The sequence below is a fragment of the Felis catus genome, chromosome C1 (assembly GCF_018350175.1).
Source record: "Felis catus isolate Fca126 chromosome C1, F.catus_Fca126_mat1.0, whole genome shotgun sequence".
Lineage (NCBI taxonomy): Eukaryota > Metazoa > Chordata > Mammalia > Carnivora > Felidae > Felis > Felis catus.
The window spans coordinates 210,675,763-210,692,136 of NC_058375.1; the positions used below are offsets into that span (position 1 = coordinate 210,675,763).

At 40.8% G+C, this 16,374-nt stretch overlaps 1 protein-coding gene across 3 annotated transcripts in view; it reads right to left on the reverse strand.

Moving 5' to 3' along the window:
* Positions 1-16,374, reverse strand: part of SPHKAP (SPHK1 interactor, AKAP domain containing) — a 160,829-nt gene that overhangs the window by 15,429 nt on the left and 129,026 nt on the right. For all 3 annotated transcript variants that reach the window (XM_019838800.3, XM_019838801.3, XM_023259769.2), the window contains exon 7: positions 12,312-16,077. In XM_019838800.3, coding sequence (XP_019694359.3) covers positions 12,312-16,077 — 3,766 coding nt within the window. The remainder of the gene's footprint in view (positions 1-12,311; positions 16,078-16,374) is intronic.

Genomic DNA, 16,374 nt, shown 5'->3' on the forward strand with positions numbered 1-16,374 from the left:
CTCCTGACACTACATACAGAGTCGTCAAAACCTAATAGCACAGGAGACGAGGACACCAACAGACTGCAGGCAAAAAGCAAGAGTGTATCCCTCAGGTGATAAGGAAGAATACAGCTGGTGTCATGGCCATTTCTAGGCCATTGCATGCTGACTGTAGACAATACTGGCTGTTGCCAGCACACTGGGAATTACCATGGGGTGGACAATTACCTTGCCAAGGTTGTACCCTCCCTCAGTGAACATTCAAACAACCAGCTGACACAATGACACAAAAGGCCTCTCGTTGTCTCCCCTGGCACCAAAGAGACGGATCCTTCCACCTGCGGCATTTCCCGCAGGACGTGCTGAAGCGTCCGTTGCAAACACATTTGGGGGCATCTTCTCTCTGTACAATCTTACCTTTCCTACCTCCCTACAGATGGATGCACACCTATCTCTGGAGGGCACTCCCTAACAGATTATCTGCCCGAAACTCCCCCTCTTAAGGTCTGTTCCCAGGAGATGCAACCCAAGACACTTCGTCTCTTTCATTCAGAACAGTATCCTGGGCTGCAGAAAAGCCTAGGTGGTTCTCTTCAATCTCAGGATTCGTACCATTATCCTTTCTCCAAAAATGGATGCATTTTAATTTCTTAAAAAAGAGTTCTGATGTAGAGGGCAGGACTTCAAATATATAAATTCTGGGGTTTAATTAAAAATCTCCTTAGTTGATATATGAACTTGTGACCTAGAAAATGTCACAAAAGCTCTGGATCCTTGCCTCTAAGATTCCTCCCCACGGCATTCTGGACAGGTACAGCCTTAAGGTGTGGCTCTTTCTCGCATGCTGTGCTACTAACAGTTGCTGCAAAAAGGTTTTCCTTTCTAACATGTCGAGATTTTTCCAAACTGAACAGGGAGAAAGTGAGACAGTGGCTGCACCCAAAAAACAGTTGATGAATTTAATTAAATTCGAATGAAAGAAAAGTCTATTGAAGCTAACTATTCCCCCAAAAGGGGGGTAAATAAGCCAAGTACTGAGCACAAAGGAGACGCTTCTAAAACCATCTGTTTGCTCATTTAACATGAAACTTCCGAGACTAACTGTTTACTAAGTTAGGACCTTGCATTATTGGAAGAATTCATTCCAGGATATTTCTTACTAAAGCAGAAGCTAAATCTCAGTGATTGACATTGAACATTCCAGGTTAAAAATGAGTCTGTCAGCATATTTTATTTTATCTAATTTCATGCTCTATTGACAGTAAATCTTGTATTCTGTGTCACATAACTGGGAAGTCGAAATGAATAATGATTATCTAAAACACCACTTTTCATTTTCTTTCGAGAGGAATATACAGCTTTGCTCATTTATTTGTGAATAATGCACAGATGTGTTATGCAGATGTATGCATATGGCCTTTCCCCCACTTCTGATTTTATATTCACACATAGAGCTTTAGAGGACCGGTTGTAATACGCTATCAAATTCAACTGTAGAATTTCTGAGTTAGCAAGGACCTCAGAAATCATCGAGCCGAATGTTCCTCCAGCTTAATTTACTAGTGAACTACTGTCATACCTGATTGTACTGTGGTGCACGATTTTTGCCACGCCTGCATTCCCCCCTGTATTATATTAATAATAAAAATTGTAAGCAACCAGTTTATGTAATCTAAAATGTTTATTTTAAACCTAAATGTTTATTTTAACAAGAAATTTTGAGTCATCACTGTAAATGGAAAATAGAAATCACTTGCCATAGGTAGAAGGTAACAATAAACATGGAACTACATTTACAAGCTCTCTTTCCAATGGATCATGTCATTGTTTAGTTATAAAAAGTTCATTGAAGGGGGAAATCATGACAATTAGGCATCTACATTTTAAATATTTCATTTTAACTTTAAAGCATAAAAATGTCCTTAGTCACCAATCTTTAAACCAATGGATAATTTAGAACTGTGTTGATAATTTCCAAATATTTGGGGGGGATTTCCTAGATTTATTTTTTTGTTATTGATTTTATTTAATTTCACTGTGATCACAGAACATACCCTGTAATATTCAAAACAGTATGCTGACTGCAGAAAAGTCTATGTAGTTCTTCCATTCTAAAAAAATTTATTAAGACTTTAAAATTTTTTTTTAACATTTATTTATTTTTGAGAGACAGAGAGAGACAAAGCACGAGCGGTGGAAGATCAGAGAGAGAGGGAGACAGAGAATCTGAAGCAGGTTCCAGGCTCTGAGCTGTCAGCACAGTCCCTGATATGAGGCTTGAACTCATGAACTATGAGATCATGACCTGAGTCGAAGTCGGACACCTAACCGACAGAGCCACTCAGGTGTCCCTAGGAGTTATTTTATGGCTTTGTGGTCCACTCAGGTTAATGTTTCAAGTACACTTGGAAAAAAAAAAGTGTATTCTCAGAACAGATGAACATAAGGGAAGGGAAGAAAAAATAATATAAAAACAGGGAGGGGGACAAAACGGAAGAGACTCTTAAATATGGAGAACAAACAGAAGGTTCCTGGAGGAGTTGTGGGAGGGGGGATGGGATAAATGGGTAAGGGGCATTAAGGAATCTACTCCTGAAATCATTATTGCACTACATGCTAACTCATTTGGATGTAAATTAAAAAACAAAAAGTGTATTCTGCTGTTGTTGGAGCGTTTAATTAGTGTTAATTAGGTCAACTTGATAGAGAAGGTTGTTCAAATCTTGTATATCGTTATCGATTTTATGTCTACTATTGTATCAGTTCCTGAGAGAAGGGTGTGAGATTTCCAATCCTGATTGTAGATTTGTCTATTTCACCCTCCAGCTCTATCAGATTTTGTTTCATGTAGTTTGAATTTTTGTTATTTAGGTGATTACATATTTATAATTACCATCTTCTTGATGGATTGGGCTCTCTATCATTATAAAATATCCCTCTTTATCCCTGATAAAATTTCTTGTCCTGAAGTCTACCCAGTCTGCTATTAATATGCCTACTTCATATTTCTTATATTTCTTTTCCCATTCTTTTACTTATTACCTATTTATGTCTTTATGTTTGAAATACATTTCTTACAGACAGTTATAGTAGGGTTTCACTTTTATATTCAGTCTGAGGAAATGTCTTTTTAATGGAAGTATTTAGACCATTGAGAATTAATGCAATTATCAATATGACTGGGTTTATTTTATTTTTTTTTAACATTTATTCATTTTTGAGAGACAGAGAGAAGTAGAGTGTGAGTGGGGGGAGAGACAGAGAGAGAGGGAGACAGAGAATCTGAAGCAGGCTCCAGGCTCTGAGCTGTCAGCACAGAGCCCGACACGGGGCTTGAACTCACAAACTGCGAGACCATGACCTGAGCCAAAGTCGGACACTCAACCGACCGAGCCACCCAGGTGCCCCTGACTAGGTTTAAATATATCATCTTGATCATTGTTTTCTATTACTCTCATCTGTACTTTGTTTCTGTTCTCCTCTTCTCCTGCATTTCTCTGGGATTAACTGAACACTTTTTAGCATTCCATTTTATCTCCACTATTGGGTTATTAACATAGCTCTTTGTTTTATGTTTTTAGTAGTTATTCCAAGGTTTACAGTATCCATCCAATTTATCACAGTCCAACTTCAGATTACGTTACACAAAGTCACACAGAACGGAAGATTCTTAGGAAAGTATATTTCCATTTCCCCCTCCCACCCTTTGTGTCATAACCGACGTATATTTTAGTTCTACGTGTCATAAAATATTTTTTTTCATTGTAAGCAATTATATTTTAAAGAAACTTTAAAGTAGAAAAGGTGTTTTATATTTACCTACCTACTTCATTGTTGTGTAGTCCAAGTTTCCATCAGTATCGTTTTTCTTTAGCCTAATGACTTCCATTAGCATTTCCTTTTGTATAGATCTCCTAGCACATGTTCTCTAAGATTTTGCTTGCATAAAAAGTTACTCTTTAGCCCTCATTCTAAAAAAAAAGGCTTTATTTTTTCAGAGAAGCTTTGGGTTCACAGTAAAACTAAGTGGAGAGAACAGAGAGTTCCCATGTGCCCAGCTGCACACCACAGCCTTCTCCACTATCCACATCTTGCACCAGAATGATACATTTGTTACAATCAATGACCCTATATTGACGCATCATTATCACCCCAAATCCATAGCTTACATGGGTTCACTTCCGTGTTGTACACTTTATGGGTTTGGACAAATGTATAATGACATGTATCCACTGTTATAGTATCACACAGAATGGTTTTATTCTAAAAACCTTCTGGATTCCATCTTGTCATCCCTTCTTCCCTCCTAACATCTGGCAACGACTGAGCTTTTTACTGCCTTTTCCCAGAATGTCCGAGGGTTGGGATCATACAGTATGTAGCCTTTTAGATTGTCTTCTTTCACTTAATATGCATTTAAGTTTCCTCCATGTTTTCTCATGGCTTCATAGCTCATTTATTTTTTGTGCTGAATAAACCTTCCATTGTCTGGATGTACCAGAACTTATTGATCCATTAACCTGCTAAAGGAAATCTTGGTTGTTTCCAAGTTTTGTCAATTATAAGTAAAGCTGCTGTAAAATCTTATGTGCGGGTGTTTGTGTAGACATAAATTTTCAACTCCTTTTGGTGAATACCAAGGGGCATGACTGTGGGATCATATGGTAAGTGTATACTCATTTTTGTAAGAAGCTCCCAAAGTGTCTTTGAAAGTCGTTGTGCCATTTTTGCATTCCTACCAGAAATAAATACGAAGTCTTGTTGTTCTACATCTTTCTCAGCATTTTGTGTTGCTTGAGACACAAACAACACATTGGTTGTTTTCATTTGACATTTGCCTAATAACATATGATATTAAGCATCTTTTCACATGCTTATTTGCCTTCTGTATGTCTTCTTAGATAAGGCGTCTGTTGGAGTCTTTTGGCCACTTTCAAAATCGAGTCGTTTGCTTTCTTATTATTGAGTTTTATATATTTTGGATAACAGTCCTTTATCAGGTATGTCTTTGGGAATATTTTATCGCAGTGTTCAGCTTGTCTTCTGGTCCTCTTGACAAGCACCTTTCACACAGCCAAAGTTTTTAATTTTAATGAAGTCCAGTTTATCACTTAGTTTTTTCATGAATCATGTCTTTGATATTCTATCCAAAAAGTTGTTGCCAAACCCAAAGCCACCTAAATGTTCTCCTATGTCATCGTCTCAGAGTTTCATAGTTTTATTAAATTTTACATTTAGATCCATGGTCCATTTTGGGTTAATTTTTGTGAAGGGTGTAAGTTTTGTTTCTAGACTCTTTTTTGGCAGGTGAGTATTGAGTTGAAAAGACTCCACTTTCCCCACTGTTTTGCCTTTGATCCTTTACCAAAAATCAGTTAACTATATTTGTGTGTATCTATTTCTGGCATTTCTATTCTGTTCCATTGATCCATTTGTTTATTCTCTTGCCAATGTTACGCTGTGTTGATAACCGCAGCTTCATAGTAAGTCTTGAAGCCAGGTGATGGCAGCCTGGCTTTGTTCTTCTTCTTAAATATTGTCTTGACTGTTCTGGGTATTTTGCCTGTCTGTATGTACTTTGGAATCATTTTGTTGATATCCACAAAATGATGAGCTGGGATTCTGAATGGGGTTACATTAAATTTATAAATCAAGTTAGGAAGAACTGATATCTTGACAATATTGAGTCTTCTTATCCATGGATAGCCTTTATTTTTTGTGAGGTGAAGAACACTAAGGTGGCAGTTTTTTTTTTCTTCTGCACAGGAAAGATGTCATTCTTCATCTTTTAGATTTCCTTTTTTCTGATGAGAAACCTGCAATTTTTGTGTTCCTCAGTATGTAAGTTGTTTTTCCCTCTGAGCTACTTTTAGGACTATTTCTTTGTCGTTGGTTTCTAATAATTTGGTCATGATGTGCTTGATGTGGGTTTTTGTTTATCCTGCTTAAGATTCACTGTACTTCTTGATTTGTGAATTTATAATTTCCACCCAATTATAGATTCACGTGTACCTTTAAATATTGGAACATGTTTGTAATAGCTATTTAAAGTCCTTGTCTGTTAATCCTGTTACCTCTGTAGTTCCTGGATATATTTATGTTGACTGATTATCCTATGGGTTATGGGTGACATATTTCTGCTTCTTTGTATGTGAAACATTTTTTAAAATTGGATATTATGTTGTAAATTTATGCTGTTGAGTGCTGGATTTTGTTATATTTCTCTGAAGGGCATTAGACCCATTCTAGGTTAAATTAGTTTTAGTTCAGTTTGATCTTTTCAATGTTGAGTTACAAGTTTTATTAGAACAAGTTTAGATTAGCTTTTATTTTTTAGGGGTAAGTTAGCCTTAATTCTACAGCGTGATACTTTTGGGGGTCTCTGCTAAATGCTGAATGTGTTTAACACGGCTTCTCTACTCCGCTGGTTGGAAATAAACTTCTCCAAGTCCCATGTGAACTTGTGGGATTCTTCAGCTCACAGGTCTTTGGCTTCATGGGTTTCACATATACATGCAGGGTTTACCATTCAGCAACAGGCTCAAGGGGATCCCTCTACAGACTTCTGGAGTTCTTTCTCTGTGTGGCATTCTCTAATCTCTGACTCCTTAACTGAGAGTGCCTTCTGAGCTCTGTTCAGGCTGTCCTCTTTGCGCTGTTGCCTAAAAAGGGAATCTAGGCAGAAATTTGGGGCAATTACTGGGGTCACGATGTTTCCTTCCCTACTTTCAAAGTGCTGTTGATTGTACAATGTCTAGCAACAGTTGTTTCATATATTTTGCTCATTTTTCTAGTTGTTTACAGAAGCAGGGTAAATTTAGCTTTAGTTACTTCATTATGGGTGGAAACGAAAGTTGTTTCACACTTACCTTTTACTGTAGTTCTCTCTGCAAGTATGCCATTGAAGTCTTTATTCCAATGACCTTATTTTTTAAGTAATTGTTTTTCATAACAAAGGCTATAATTTCAGTAATTATATTTGTCTTCCTTTAGTATTTGACTAATTTTCAAGTCTACTTCATCTATTTTAAATGTAGTTTATGCTTGCTCTTGGTTTATATACCTCTTTAAATATTTAAGGTATATTTATTTTATAGTCTGTATCTAATAATTCTAATATCTGAAGTCCTTATTAGGGTTAATGCTACTATTTGATGTTTGTACTAGGTCTTGTTTACGGTGCTTTGATTCCTTGTGTATCTTGTAATCTGAGTTTTTGAATGCTTATTTAATGGGGCTTTATCTAGTGAAGTCCTTTGAGACTTGGGCTAAAATACCCAGAGATTTATTGTTTCTTCCACCAAGGTCTCATCATGTTATTAACCTGAGATTGCTTTAAGGTAATTTACCAACTTAGGGTTTTCTTTTCTTTCTTTCTCTTTCTTTCTTTCTTTCTTTCTTTCTTTCTTTCTTTCTTTCTTCTTTCTTTATTTCTAGAAGTTTGCTATATAATATTTATTTATTTAAATTTTATTTTTTATTTTTTTAAATTTACATCCAAATTAGTTAGCATATAGTGCAACAATGATTTCAGGAATAGATTCCTTAGTGCCCCTTACCCATTTATCCCATCCCCCCTCCCACAACCCCTCCTGTAATCCTCAGTTTGTTCTCCATATTTATGAGTCTCTTCTGTTTTGTCCCCCTCCCTGTTTTTATATTATTTGTGTTTCCTTTCCCTTATGTTTGGGAGGATGCAGAGAAAGAGGATCTCTTTTGCATTATTGGTGGGAATGCAAACTGGTGCAGCCACTCTGGAAAACAGTATGGAGGTTCCTCAAAAAACTAAAAATACAACTACCCTACGACCCAGCAATTGCACTACTAGGCATTTATCCAAGGGATACAGGTGTGCTGTTTTGAAGGGACACATGCACCCCCATGTTTATAGCAGCACTATCAACAATAGTCAAAGTATGGAAAGAGCCCAAATGTCCATCGATGGATGAATGGAGAAAGAAGATGTGGTATATATATATATATGGAGTATTACTCTGCAGTGAAAAAGAATGAAATCTTGCCATTTGCAACTTAGGGTTTTCTGAACCAGAGATAGTATAAGTTATAACCTCAAATATGCATTAGGGAAGCTGTGGTTATACATACTTAGGGGATTTTTCCCTTTCTACCTAGAGCCCTAACCCTAAAAGATACATCTTCTTCTTTACTCCTTTTCTGGTGAGTGAACTTTTTTCCTAAGTTAGTACTTTTTTTTTCTGAGGACATAACCCTTCAGGATATGGAGGTTGGTGTCATTTCTAAGTCTTCATCATTCATGGACCCACAGTATCATTTCCTGGTTTTCTCTAGCTTTTAGGAAATGAACTGGTAGATTAGGGAGACTAGTAAGAGCAAGCACAGACCTAACTTTAGTCTATGACTTTTGTTTCCAAATCCTTTCATTTTCTGCCTCTGAGATTGTCATCATTATTGGTAACACTGTTAAGGTCAGCCCTGTATTCAAAAGGATATTTATCATATTTAATCTAGGACTTTAAGGTGGTCTGTGGGAGGATTTTTTTTAGACTAGCTAGAACACCAGTGCTGCTTCAAATGCAAACGCACATCTTCCCCTTCAATTCTTCGCATGGTTGGCTCCGTCTTCCCCTAGGTCTCATCCAAATGCCCACATTCTATCTTAAGTAACCACTTCACCCAACCAGTTGCTCTCTGTCACATTACTCTCTTTATTTTTCTCTCATAACACGCCATAATGATCTTTTGCCAAAGGGTTCTTTCCATGCATGTTTTCTGTCTCTCCCACTGGTGTGTAGGACCCATGACAGCAGGTACTAAATCTCTACTTTCTACTGTGTGTTTTGCCCCAAGGGCAGCGTGTGCCACAGAATGTGCATGTACATGCTTGGTGGATGAATAACTGTTTTCTTGAAGCCTATGTAAATAAAAGCACAACACAAAACATATTCCTGAAAACATCAGATTATGCCAACGAAGGCAACATGTGAAGGCTCGGGATTCTTAGCTTGGTGTTTCTGCCTTGTGATCCCAAATTATCCAAAAGTTAGATCATTGCTCTTCAATAACCTCAGAAGGGGCAGCTGAATTAAGAAGACATCGCTGCCCACCAGTACAATACCATTTTCCCAGAAATCAAGAATCGGGCTGTCCTAAATTATTTACTTTATTTATGACTGTGGGACTATTCAGGTATCTGGACAAATGTGGCAGCTTCAAACCCAACAAGTATTTTCATTTGGACATGGCTTCCATAATGAATTCCGAAACTGTTACTCTGTTTTTTCAAATAAAAAAGTAAGAAAGTGAATTTCATTTCAGTGTGTTGAGCCTTTGTAACATTTTATAAATTTTTTTTTTCAACGTTTATTTATTTTTGGGACAGAGAGAAACAGAGCATGAACGGGGAGGGGCAGAGAGAGAAGGAGACACAGAATCGGAAACAGGCTCCAGGCTCCGAGCCATCAGCCCAGAGCCTGACGCGGGGCTCGAACTCACGGACCGCGAGATCGTGACCTGGCTGAAGTCGGACGCTTAACCGACTGCGCCACCCAGGTGCCCCAGAGCCTTTGTAACATTTTTAGCAGAGTTATGAAAATGTCCTTCAGAAAGTAGCCTAAAAACATTTTTAGGACATGACAACTCGCCATGACCAGACAGAATCAAGTGTTGTGTCACGTCCTTCCCTCTGTGTGTAGGTAGGAACTCTTTCACAGGGAGTTCAGTTCTCTATTTTGACATATCAAATCCCCTAATAATAACCCTGAGCTTAGAACATGTGATCCAAATAGAACGATTTTCCCCCCTTGTAAATCATAGTAATTCTGCTTTAACAAAAAGTTCACACTGTTCACAACAGGTTTCTCGTGGGAAAAAAAATTCTCTTGAAATAAAGGCAATCATACACCCTAACCCTGAACAGCAACAACCATAAAGGGAACGTTTATTGAGTACTTCTAATGGGTTAGGCACTGAGTTAAGAGCTTTATTCCTATAGCTTACTCACCTAAACTGCCGTAGAGAGATTAGGGAACTTGCTCAAAGTGACACTGTTACCAGGTTAGTCAGTAGAGTTCATGTTCTATAACATTCTTCATATTGCTTCACAAAGAAAAATATATTCGACGTCCTTATGTTTTGGAAGCAGATTCAGCTCTTGACTTTCTAAGGATGATGGCTCTACATTTTCGTTTCTTTTGTTCTTGGAAAACCAAATCAGAAATCCATACCATGAGTTGAGAGAATATGTGCTTGAGTCATTATATGGAATCCAAACCTAAATCAGTTGGAGGCCTTATTCATACATATTTCCCAAATAGTTTGAAAGTCCCCAGGTTGTACCTCTTTTACGCATAAGGTTAGTGACCTTTCACTCAACAATGTATAATGAATGTTACTTAACTTCATTGACAATCACTATTTGGTTTGAGCCTGAAACCATGCATCTTGTTGAACTACTAGCTCACAAATGTTTCCTCACTAGGTAACTTTCTTCAGCTAAAAATCGCAGCTGGTTTATGACGATGGCGAAGAAGATTCAAAGTCAGATATGTGGAATCTAAAATAAGACTTTTCCATGTTCGTATATCTCACCTTAAGGGAATTCTAAAGAATTACACATTGGCCCTTTTGTTTCTTCAATTCTTTGATCTAAAGTGAGGTAGGGTACTCCTATAAGACTTTGGTAAGTATTGTCTAGAGCTGGAGAATTACTGATATATATGAACTTGTTTTGGTCCGCTTGGTCTGTATTTCATTTCGCTTAACCTACACTCTTTTGCTTGTGGGTTTTCATGCTTTCCTTCTCTTGAATTCTCCTAGGATTTTATTCAATCAGAAAGTTAAGTTCTCAGCACTAAGAGGCTAAGAAGGAAATAGGTGCACCTTGACCACCATCACCTACACCTTGTAATGATGCCATAATCATAGGGAGTCCCGGCACCTGAGGACGGATCCCTTCTGCTTCCCTGGTGGGGGGAAAGTATTAGAGATTTCCCAGAGCAGCTGAAATCTGATGAAAGCTGTGTTCAACTTGTTTATTGCACCTAAACATTTTAAAATACCAGGCTCTTTGTACAACAGGCATAGGTCTCTGAAAAGACGTAGGCTATTTCTCTAACTTCCGTTTTCCAAGGCTACTCAGCTTAATTTGTTTTTTTTTTTCTGTCTTATTTAACTTTAGAGACAAAAAAACATTTTAAAATGAAGCAACGGTATTAAATGCATAAGTCATGGAGATGAAAACTACAGCATAGGGATTATTGTCAGTAATAGTGTAATTGTGACGTATGGTGACAGAGGGTGACCACGCTTGTGGCGAACACTGAGTAACGTGTAGCTGAACTGTGTTGCACACCTGAAATTAATATAATATTGTAGGTCAACTAAACTTCAATAATAATTTGTTTAAATGATACAATAGTCCCATATTCAAGAATAGTTGTGAATTTTCTACAAAAACTGGGAATTGTAAGAGGATTGACTCTTCCTTAAGCACTTGGAAAGGAAGAATTCCTTTGTCTCAAATTCAAAATGCATTGCCACTTACATTACAATCTTCTAGAAAAGAACTACTGAAATAACAAAACTCCAATGTTGCCTTGCACTTAAACTGCCATGATTATACCATGCATCTAAAGGTCCAGTATTTGTGGGACAAGATGTCCTTGCAAAGATCTTTAGAACAAAACAAAATAGAGAAACTTGAAAGGAGAGACGGTAGAGAAAAATGATACCAAAATGTTTAATGTCAGATTCTAATATTAAAACGTATTTAAATTTAACTTTTTTCAAGTGGATAAGTTGACATAACTTTCTTTTTTGTTTGAAAATTTTTATGACTGAATTTTAAAAGGTAACAGTATGGGAGATTAATTTTAATGTGGAAAACGAAACATTCATTCTCCTATTATATAGATGAATTCAATTTGTTTTTGAAGTTTTAAAAAAATTACTTCCAGGTCACCTGCGTGGCTCAGTCGGTTAAGCGTCCGACTTCGGCTCAGGTCACGATCTGACAGCTGGTCAGTTTAAGCCCCGTGTCAGGCTCTGTGCTGACAGCTCGGAGCCTGAAGCCTGCTTCCGATTCTGTGTCTCCCTCTCTCTCTGCTCCTCACCCACTCAGAGTCCCTCTCTCTCTCTCTCTCTCAAAACTAAACAAACATTAAAAAAAATTTTTTTTTAAATTACTTCCAAATTTCTATTATAAGTGCATATTAACCCAGAGAGGTCACTTGTTGTCTCAGAATTCAGTTCCTGCATCAATAAAGTCCCTCCTATTTAGACTAAATACTACGGGAGATGCAAAGTCCAGTCCCGTGCACCCTATCTAGTCTAAGAGGTCATTCACTCACCTGGGGTTTTGGCAGGCACTCTCGGCAGTGTCTCCATCCCTCGCCACATGGGGGACTTTTCCATCTTTCAAATGCTCCTCTGCTTCCTCTAGGGGGCTGCTTTTGGAAGAGAAGTGTTCAGGTTCTCCAACACACTCTTCTCTCTGATCTGTTTCAATTTGAATTAAAGGTACATCCCTGGCGCACAGGGACCGCCTGGTGTGGCTTACAGGGACAGACCCATGGCATGAAGACGTTTCCTTTTTAGAATCTAAACCGTTGTGGTTTGTAAGAGGAAAAGCTTTGCTCCGAGCTGACACTGGGGGATGCTTGCTTTCGGTAATGGAGTCTTTCCTCGGGTTATCGATGGACTCCTGCGCCAGAAGAGCGGGCCCGCTTTGCGCCCTGCTCGAAGATGATCTGTTTGCACATCTCTCCGTTTGCCTGGGAGAGCCACCAGGAACAGGCTCAGCTGCCTCAGCATCATCCGCTATAATTTTGTTCTTTCGCATGAGGGCCTTGATGGAGTTTGCCCACGTCTCGTGAATTAACATGTTGGTGATCTGGTCGGTTCCACCTCTCCGATACAAGCAAGAGTCCGATTTGCAGAGACCGGATGAGGAAGTGCTACTGACCGGATGTACACTTAGGAAATCTTGCTGGCTGTTTTGAGTAAAACCATCTAAGGAGCTGGCTTTGATGGGCGCGTTCACCGTTAGCCTGGCACCCAGGGGTCTGCTATCTGGCATGGATGACTGTCTGTAACACAAGGGGGATCGCAGAGAAGGTGACAGTAGGCCAACGGTCCAATCCTGGCTGCTTCGTCTGGAGGACGTGCTGTCCTTGTTTTCTCTTTCGATGTCCCTCAGCATGTACCTGTAGAATTCCTCTGTTATGCTCTCGGTGCTGGACTGCTTAGAGGGACAGCTTGGCCTCACGCCGAGGTGCTCATTTTTACGGCACGCCTGTTGCACGGCTGAGTTCAGGATGCTGCTGGCATTCTTGCCTGCATAGTAATCCAGCAATAACTCAAACCCTCTTCCTTCATTTTCCATCTGGTTCACCATGAACCTGGAAAACTCCTCAGTGATGCTCTCGCAGCTGGACTGCTTGGAGACAGAGCTGGCCCTGCTAACTGGCTGACTTAGGGTACTCATGAAACCCAGGCTATTTACGTAGGCCCTGGAATTGGAGTCCTCCTCTGGAATGCTTTCACAGCTGGAAGCCTGCAGCCGGTTCCACCTGTCTCCACTGAGTAACCGGTTCCGGGGATAGCTCTGGGCTTGCCAGACGCCGTCCACCACGGAGAACTCTGTTAGGTTCATGATCTTGGCTGCCACTTCGTCTGCAAAAACACTGACCGAATCCGGGATGTCCTCAAGGTTCACGGACTCGTCCACCACCCTGTTCATCAGCTTCTCTTTAAGCTCCGGGTGCTCATCCGTTTTCCTCTTGATCTCGCTGAGCCGTGGTGGTTTGTGCTTCCTCACTGTGGCCCCGCTGGTCTGGCTTTCCTTCTTCCTCTTCAAGGATCGGCAGGATACGTTCGGGGTAACCAGAAACTCATTCCCTCTTTTCCATGCACAAAACCAGGGTTGTTTTCCATTGGAGTTGTCAAGGCAAATTGCTGCGATTTCGGTTGCCATGGAGACAATCATCTCTGCTAATTCTTCCGCAAAGTCTGTAATGCAGTATAGGTCTGCATGTTTTGCCTGTACCGTGGATTGAGCAGGAAGGGGGAAGTCATTCCCTAACAAAGACAGGTTAACTTGAATTTCACTGTTCAGACGTGAGGTATGATTATACTTCTCCTGGGCGTTTATACTGACACTGTCCTTGGCATCCTGGGAACCTCTGCTGTACTTGCCCACTGTCAGCGTCCTCTCTCTCTCTGAAGAGGCTCTGAACTCATTCTCATTGTAACTGGGTGTCTGATGAGGCTTGTCTGGATCTTCTCCCACTGTTCCTTTTAGATCTATTTCCTTGAGGGGTGTTTTAGCAGGTGAACAATCTGGCCCCCTGGGACTACAGGGCAATTCAGACTGCAGCGTGGGATTCTTGAAGAGGCCTGGCTTTGCTGGGCCCCTCCTATCTTGCTTCAGATAAATGTCATCTAGAAGATCATTGGTAACGAGACTGGTACTCTGCGGATTGCCACCAAGTGGCTGGCCGCTGGAATGTTCGGTGGCTCTTGTCCACGCTAGACTAGCAGCCTGATCAGGTGGCTGGCAGCCTAAGTCCGTTTCCCTCCATCTGATGGTCTCATTAGCAAGGACAGTGGGCCATTCACCAAGCTGTACAAAATGCCTCATTTTCTTGAATGTGAAGCATATCACACTGAAGAGCAGTTGGTTTGTACTTTCCATCAAGGTCTCAAGAGTCTCAGATGAATGTCTGCTAACATTGGGATCAATTGTTCTGTTTCTCTGGAGAGCTTCATCAATGGAATGCTCCAGAATAACATTGGAGAGGGTCTGTGCCAGCTCATTCCTGAGGACGTTTTCTGAGTACAGGGTCTGAGGTTTTGAAGCCGTTTCTAGGATCCTCCTGCTCACTGATTCCATGAGGTCTCCAATGCTGCTGTGGGGGTCGGGCCTTGTTAAAACCAGCGCAGCCTCCTGGAGTAATACCTGTGCGATGGCCTCGCTTCCCAGCTCCATGCTGCTCCCTGTCGCCAAACCGCAGAGTGGGGGGACTGCTGCATGAGCCTCAGCCGCACACGAGAGGCCACTCGGAGCCTTCGCCTCTTCCGATTCGCCGAGGCCACAAACAGCAATGGCGCTTGCCACCTGGGTCATGCCACACAAGGCAGATGGAAAGGAGTATTCGCTGACAGAAGGTTCCTTGAGGACTTGGGATATTTGACTTTGCAGGTGGTCACTGCCTCCCAGTGGACGGGGTGAAACCAAAGATTCTTGCTCCATTTTAAGTCTCTCTGTGGCCTGTGGACTGGAAATAGTTCCAATCACAGTGGCCGCGCAAGCTAACGCAACTTCCAGAGCGCTCTGAGGGTGTCTGCCGGAGTTCTCTCCAGAGAGGACCCCTGAGGTTTCAACAGAGACTTCCATCTCAGGCCACGAGGAGATGCCTGCCTCAGGGGCAGCATCGCTGCCATCTGGACTCTGAACGATGACGATTTTGGGGAGCTCATTCCATGACCGCGGGACCACCATACCTTTTGTGGAACAGCCACTGGGTAGCAGAGTGCTTCCTACAGAAACACCGACTGCAGACTCCTGGGGTGGCGTAGGCTGCGACTGAGATAACCGAATAAACGCATCCTGTAGCACGGATTCTGCTAAATTTGTGGCATACTCCCCAGCGGTGACTTCTCCATCTTGGTGGGGAGGAAGAGAGTTTGTGCCGTCTTCAGGGTCCCCTGGGTCTAAGCTGCTGCCATGCTCAGTGAGGGTACCGTGCACGGAAGGCCCACCTTTCTTAACCATCCCAGGGAAATGAACATCCCCTGGAATATATGGTGCCTGTGACTTTTCCACATGCCCTTTGTAACTTTCTGAGTAATAGTAATTTCTGGCTGCCTTCTCATTCTGCACAGCTTTGCCTGTCCACTCTGATGGCTCGGCTGATGAATCGGGGCTCTGTAAAATGGTGCCTTCTACTTTTTCCAGAGATCCTTCTGCTTTAATCAATGTGGTATGAGATCTGCTAATGCATTTGTCTTCCGAAGGATAAAGCAACTTTTTCTTGTCATTCCATTCCTCCTGAGTGACTTCCTTTGGTTTTTTACTTTCCAAAACATGAGCGGAGGCATTTATATTTTCATAACCTGGTGAAGACAAAACGAGGGCCCATTATTACTTTTTGGATGGCAGGATCTCATGAGTTCAAAATAACAACCACTTTCTAAAAATGCCTTAAAGCATCAGTTTCCCCCTTGCCTTCCGCCCCCCAAAAACAACATTTAGAGTGTTCCTTCAAGACAAATGCATCTGCAAAGGTTTCTGAGTTTAGGTATGGAACCCCGCTCGACAAAACGGCTCTCAACGTGGGATATGAATGTAAGCGCTAGAGTGGGAGAAGAAGGCAGTGGGGAGACAAGTGCTGGTCACCTTTCTCCACTGGA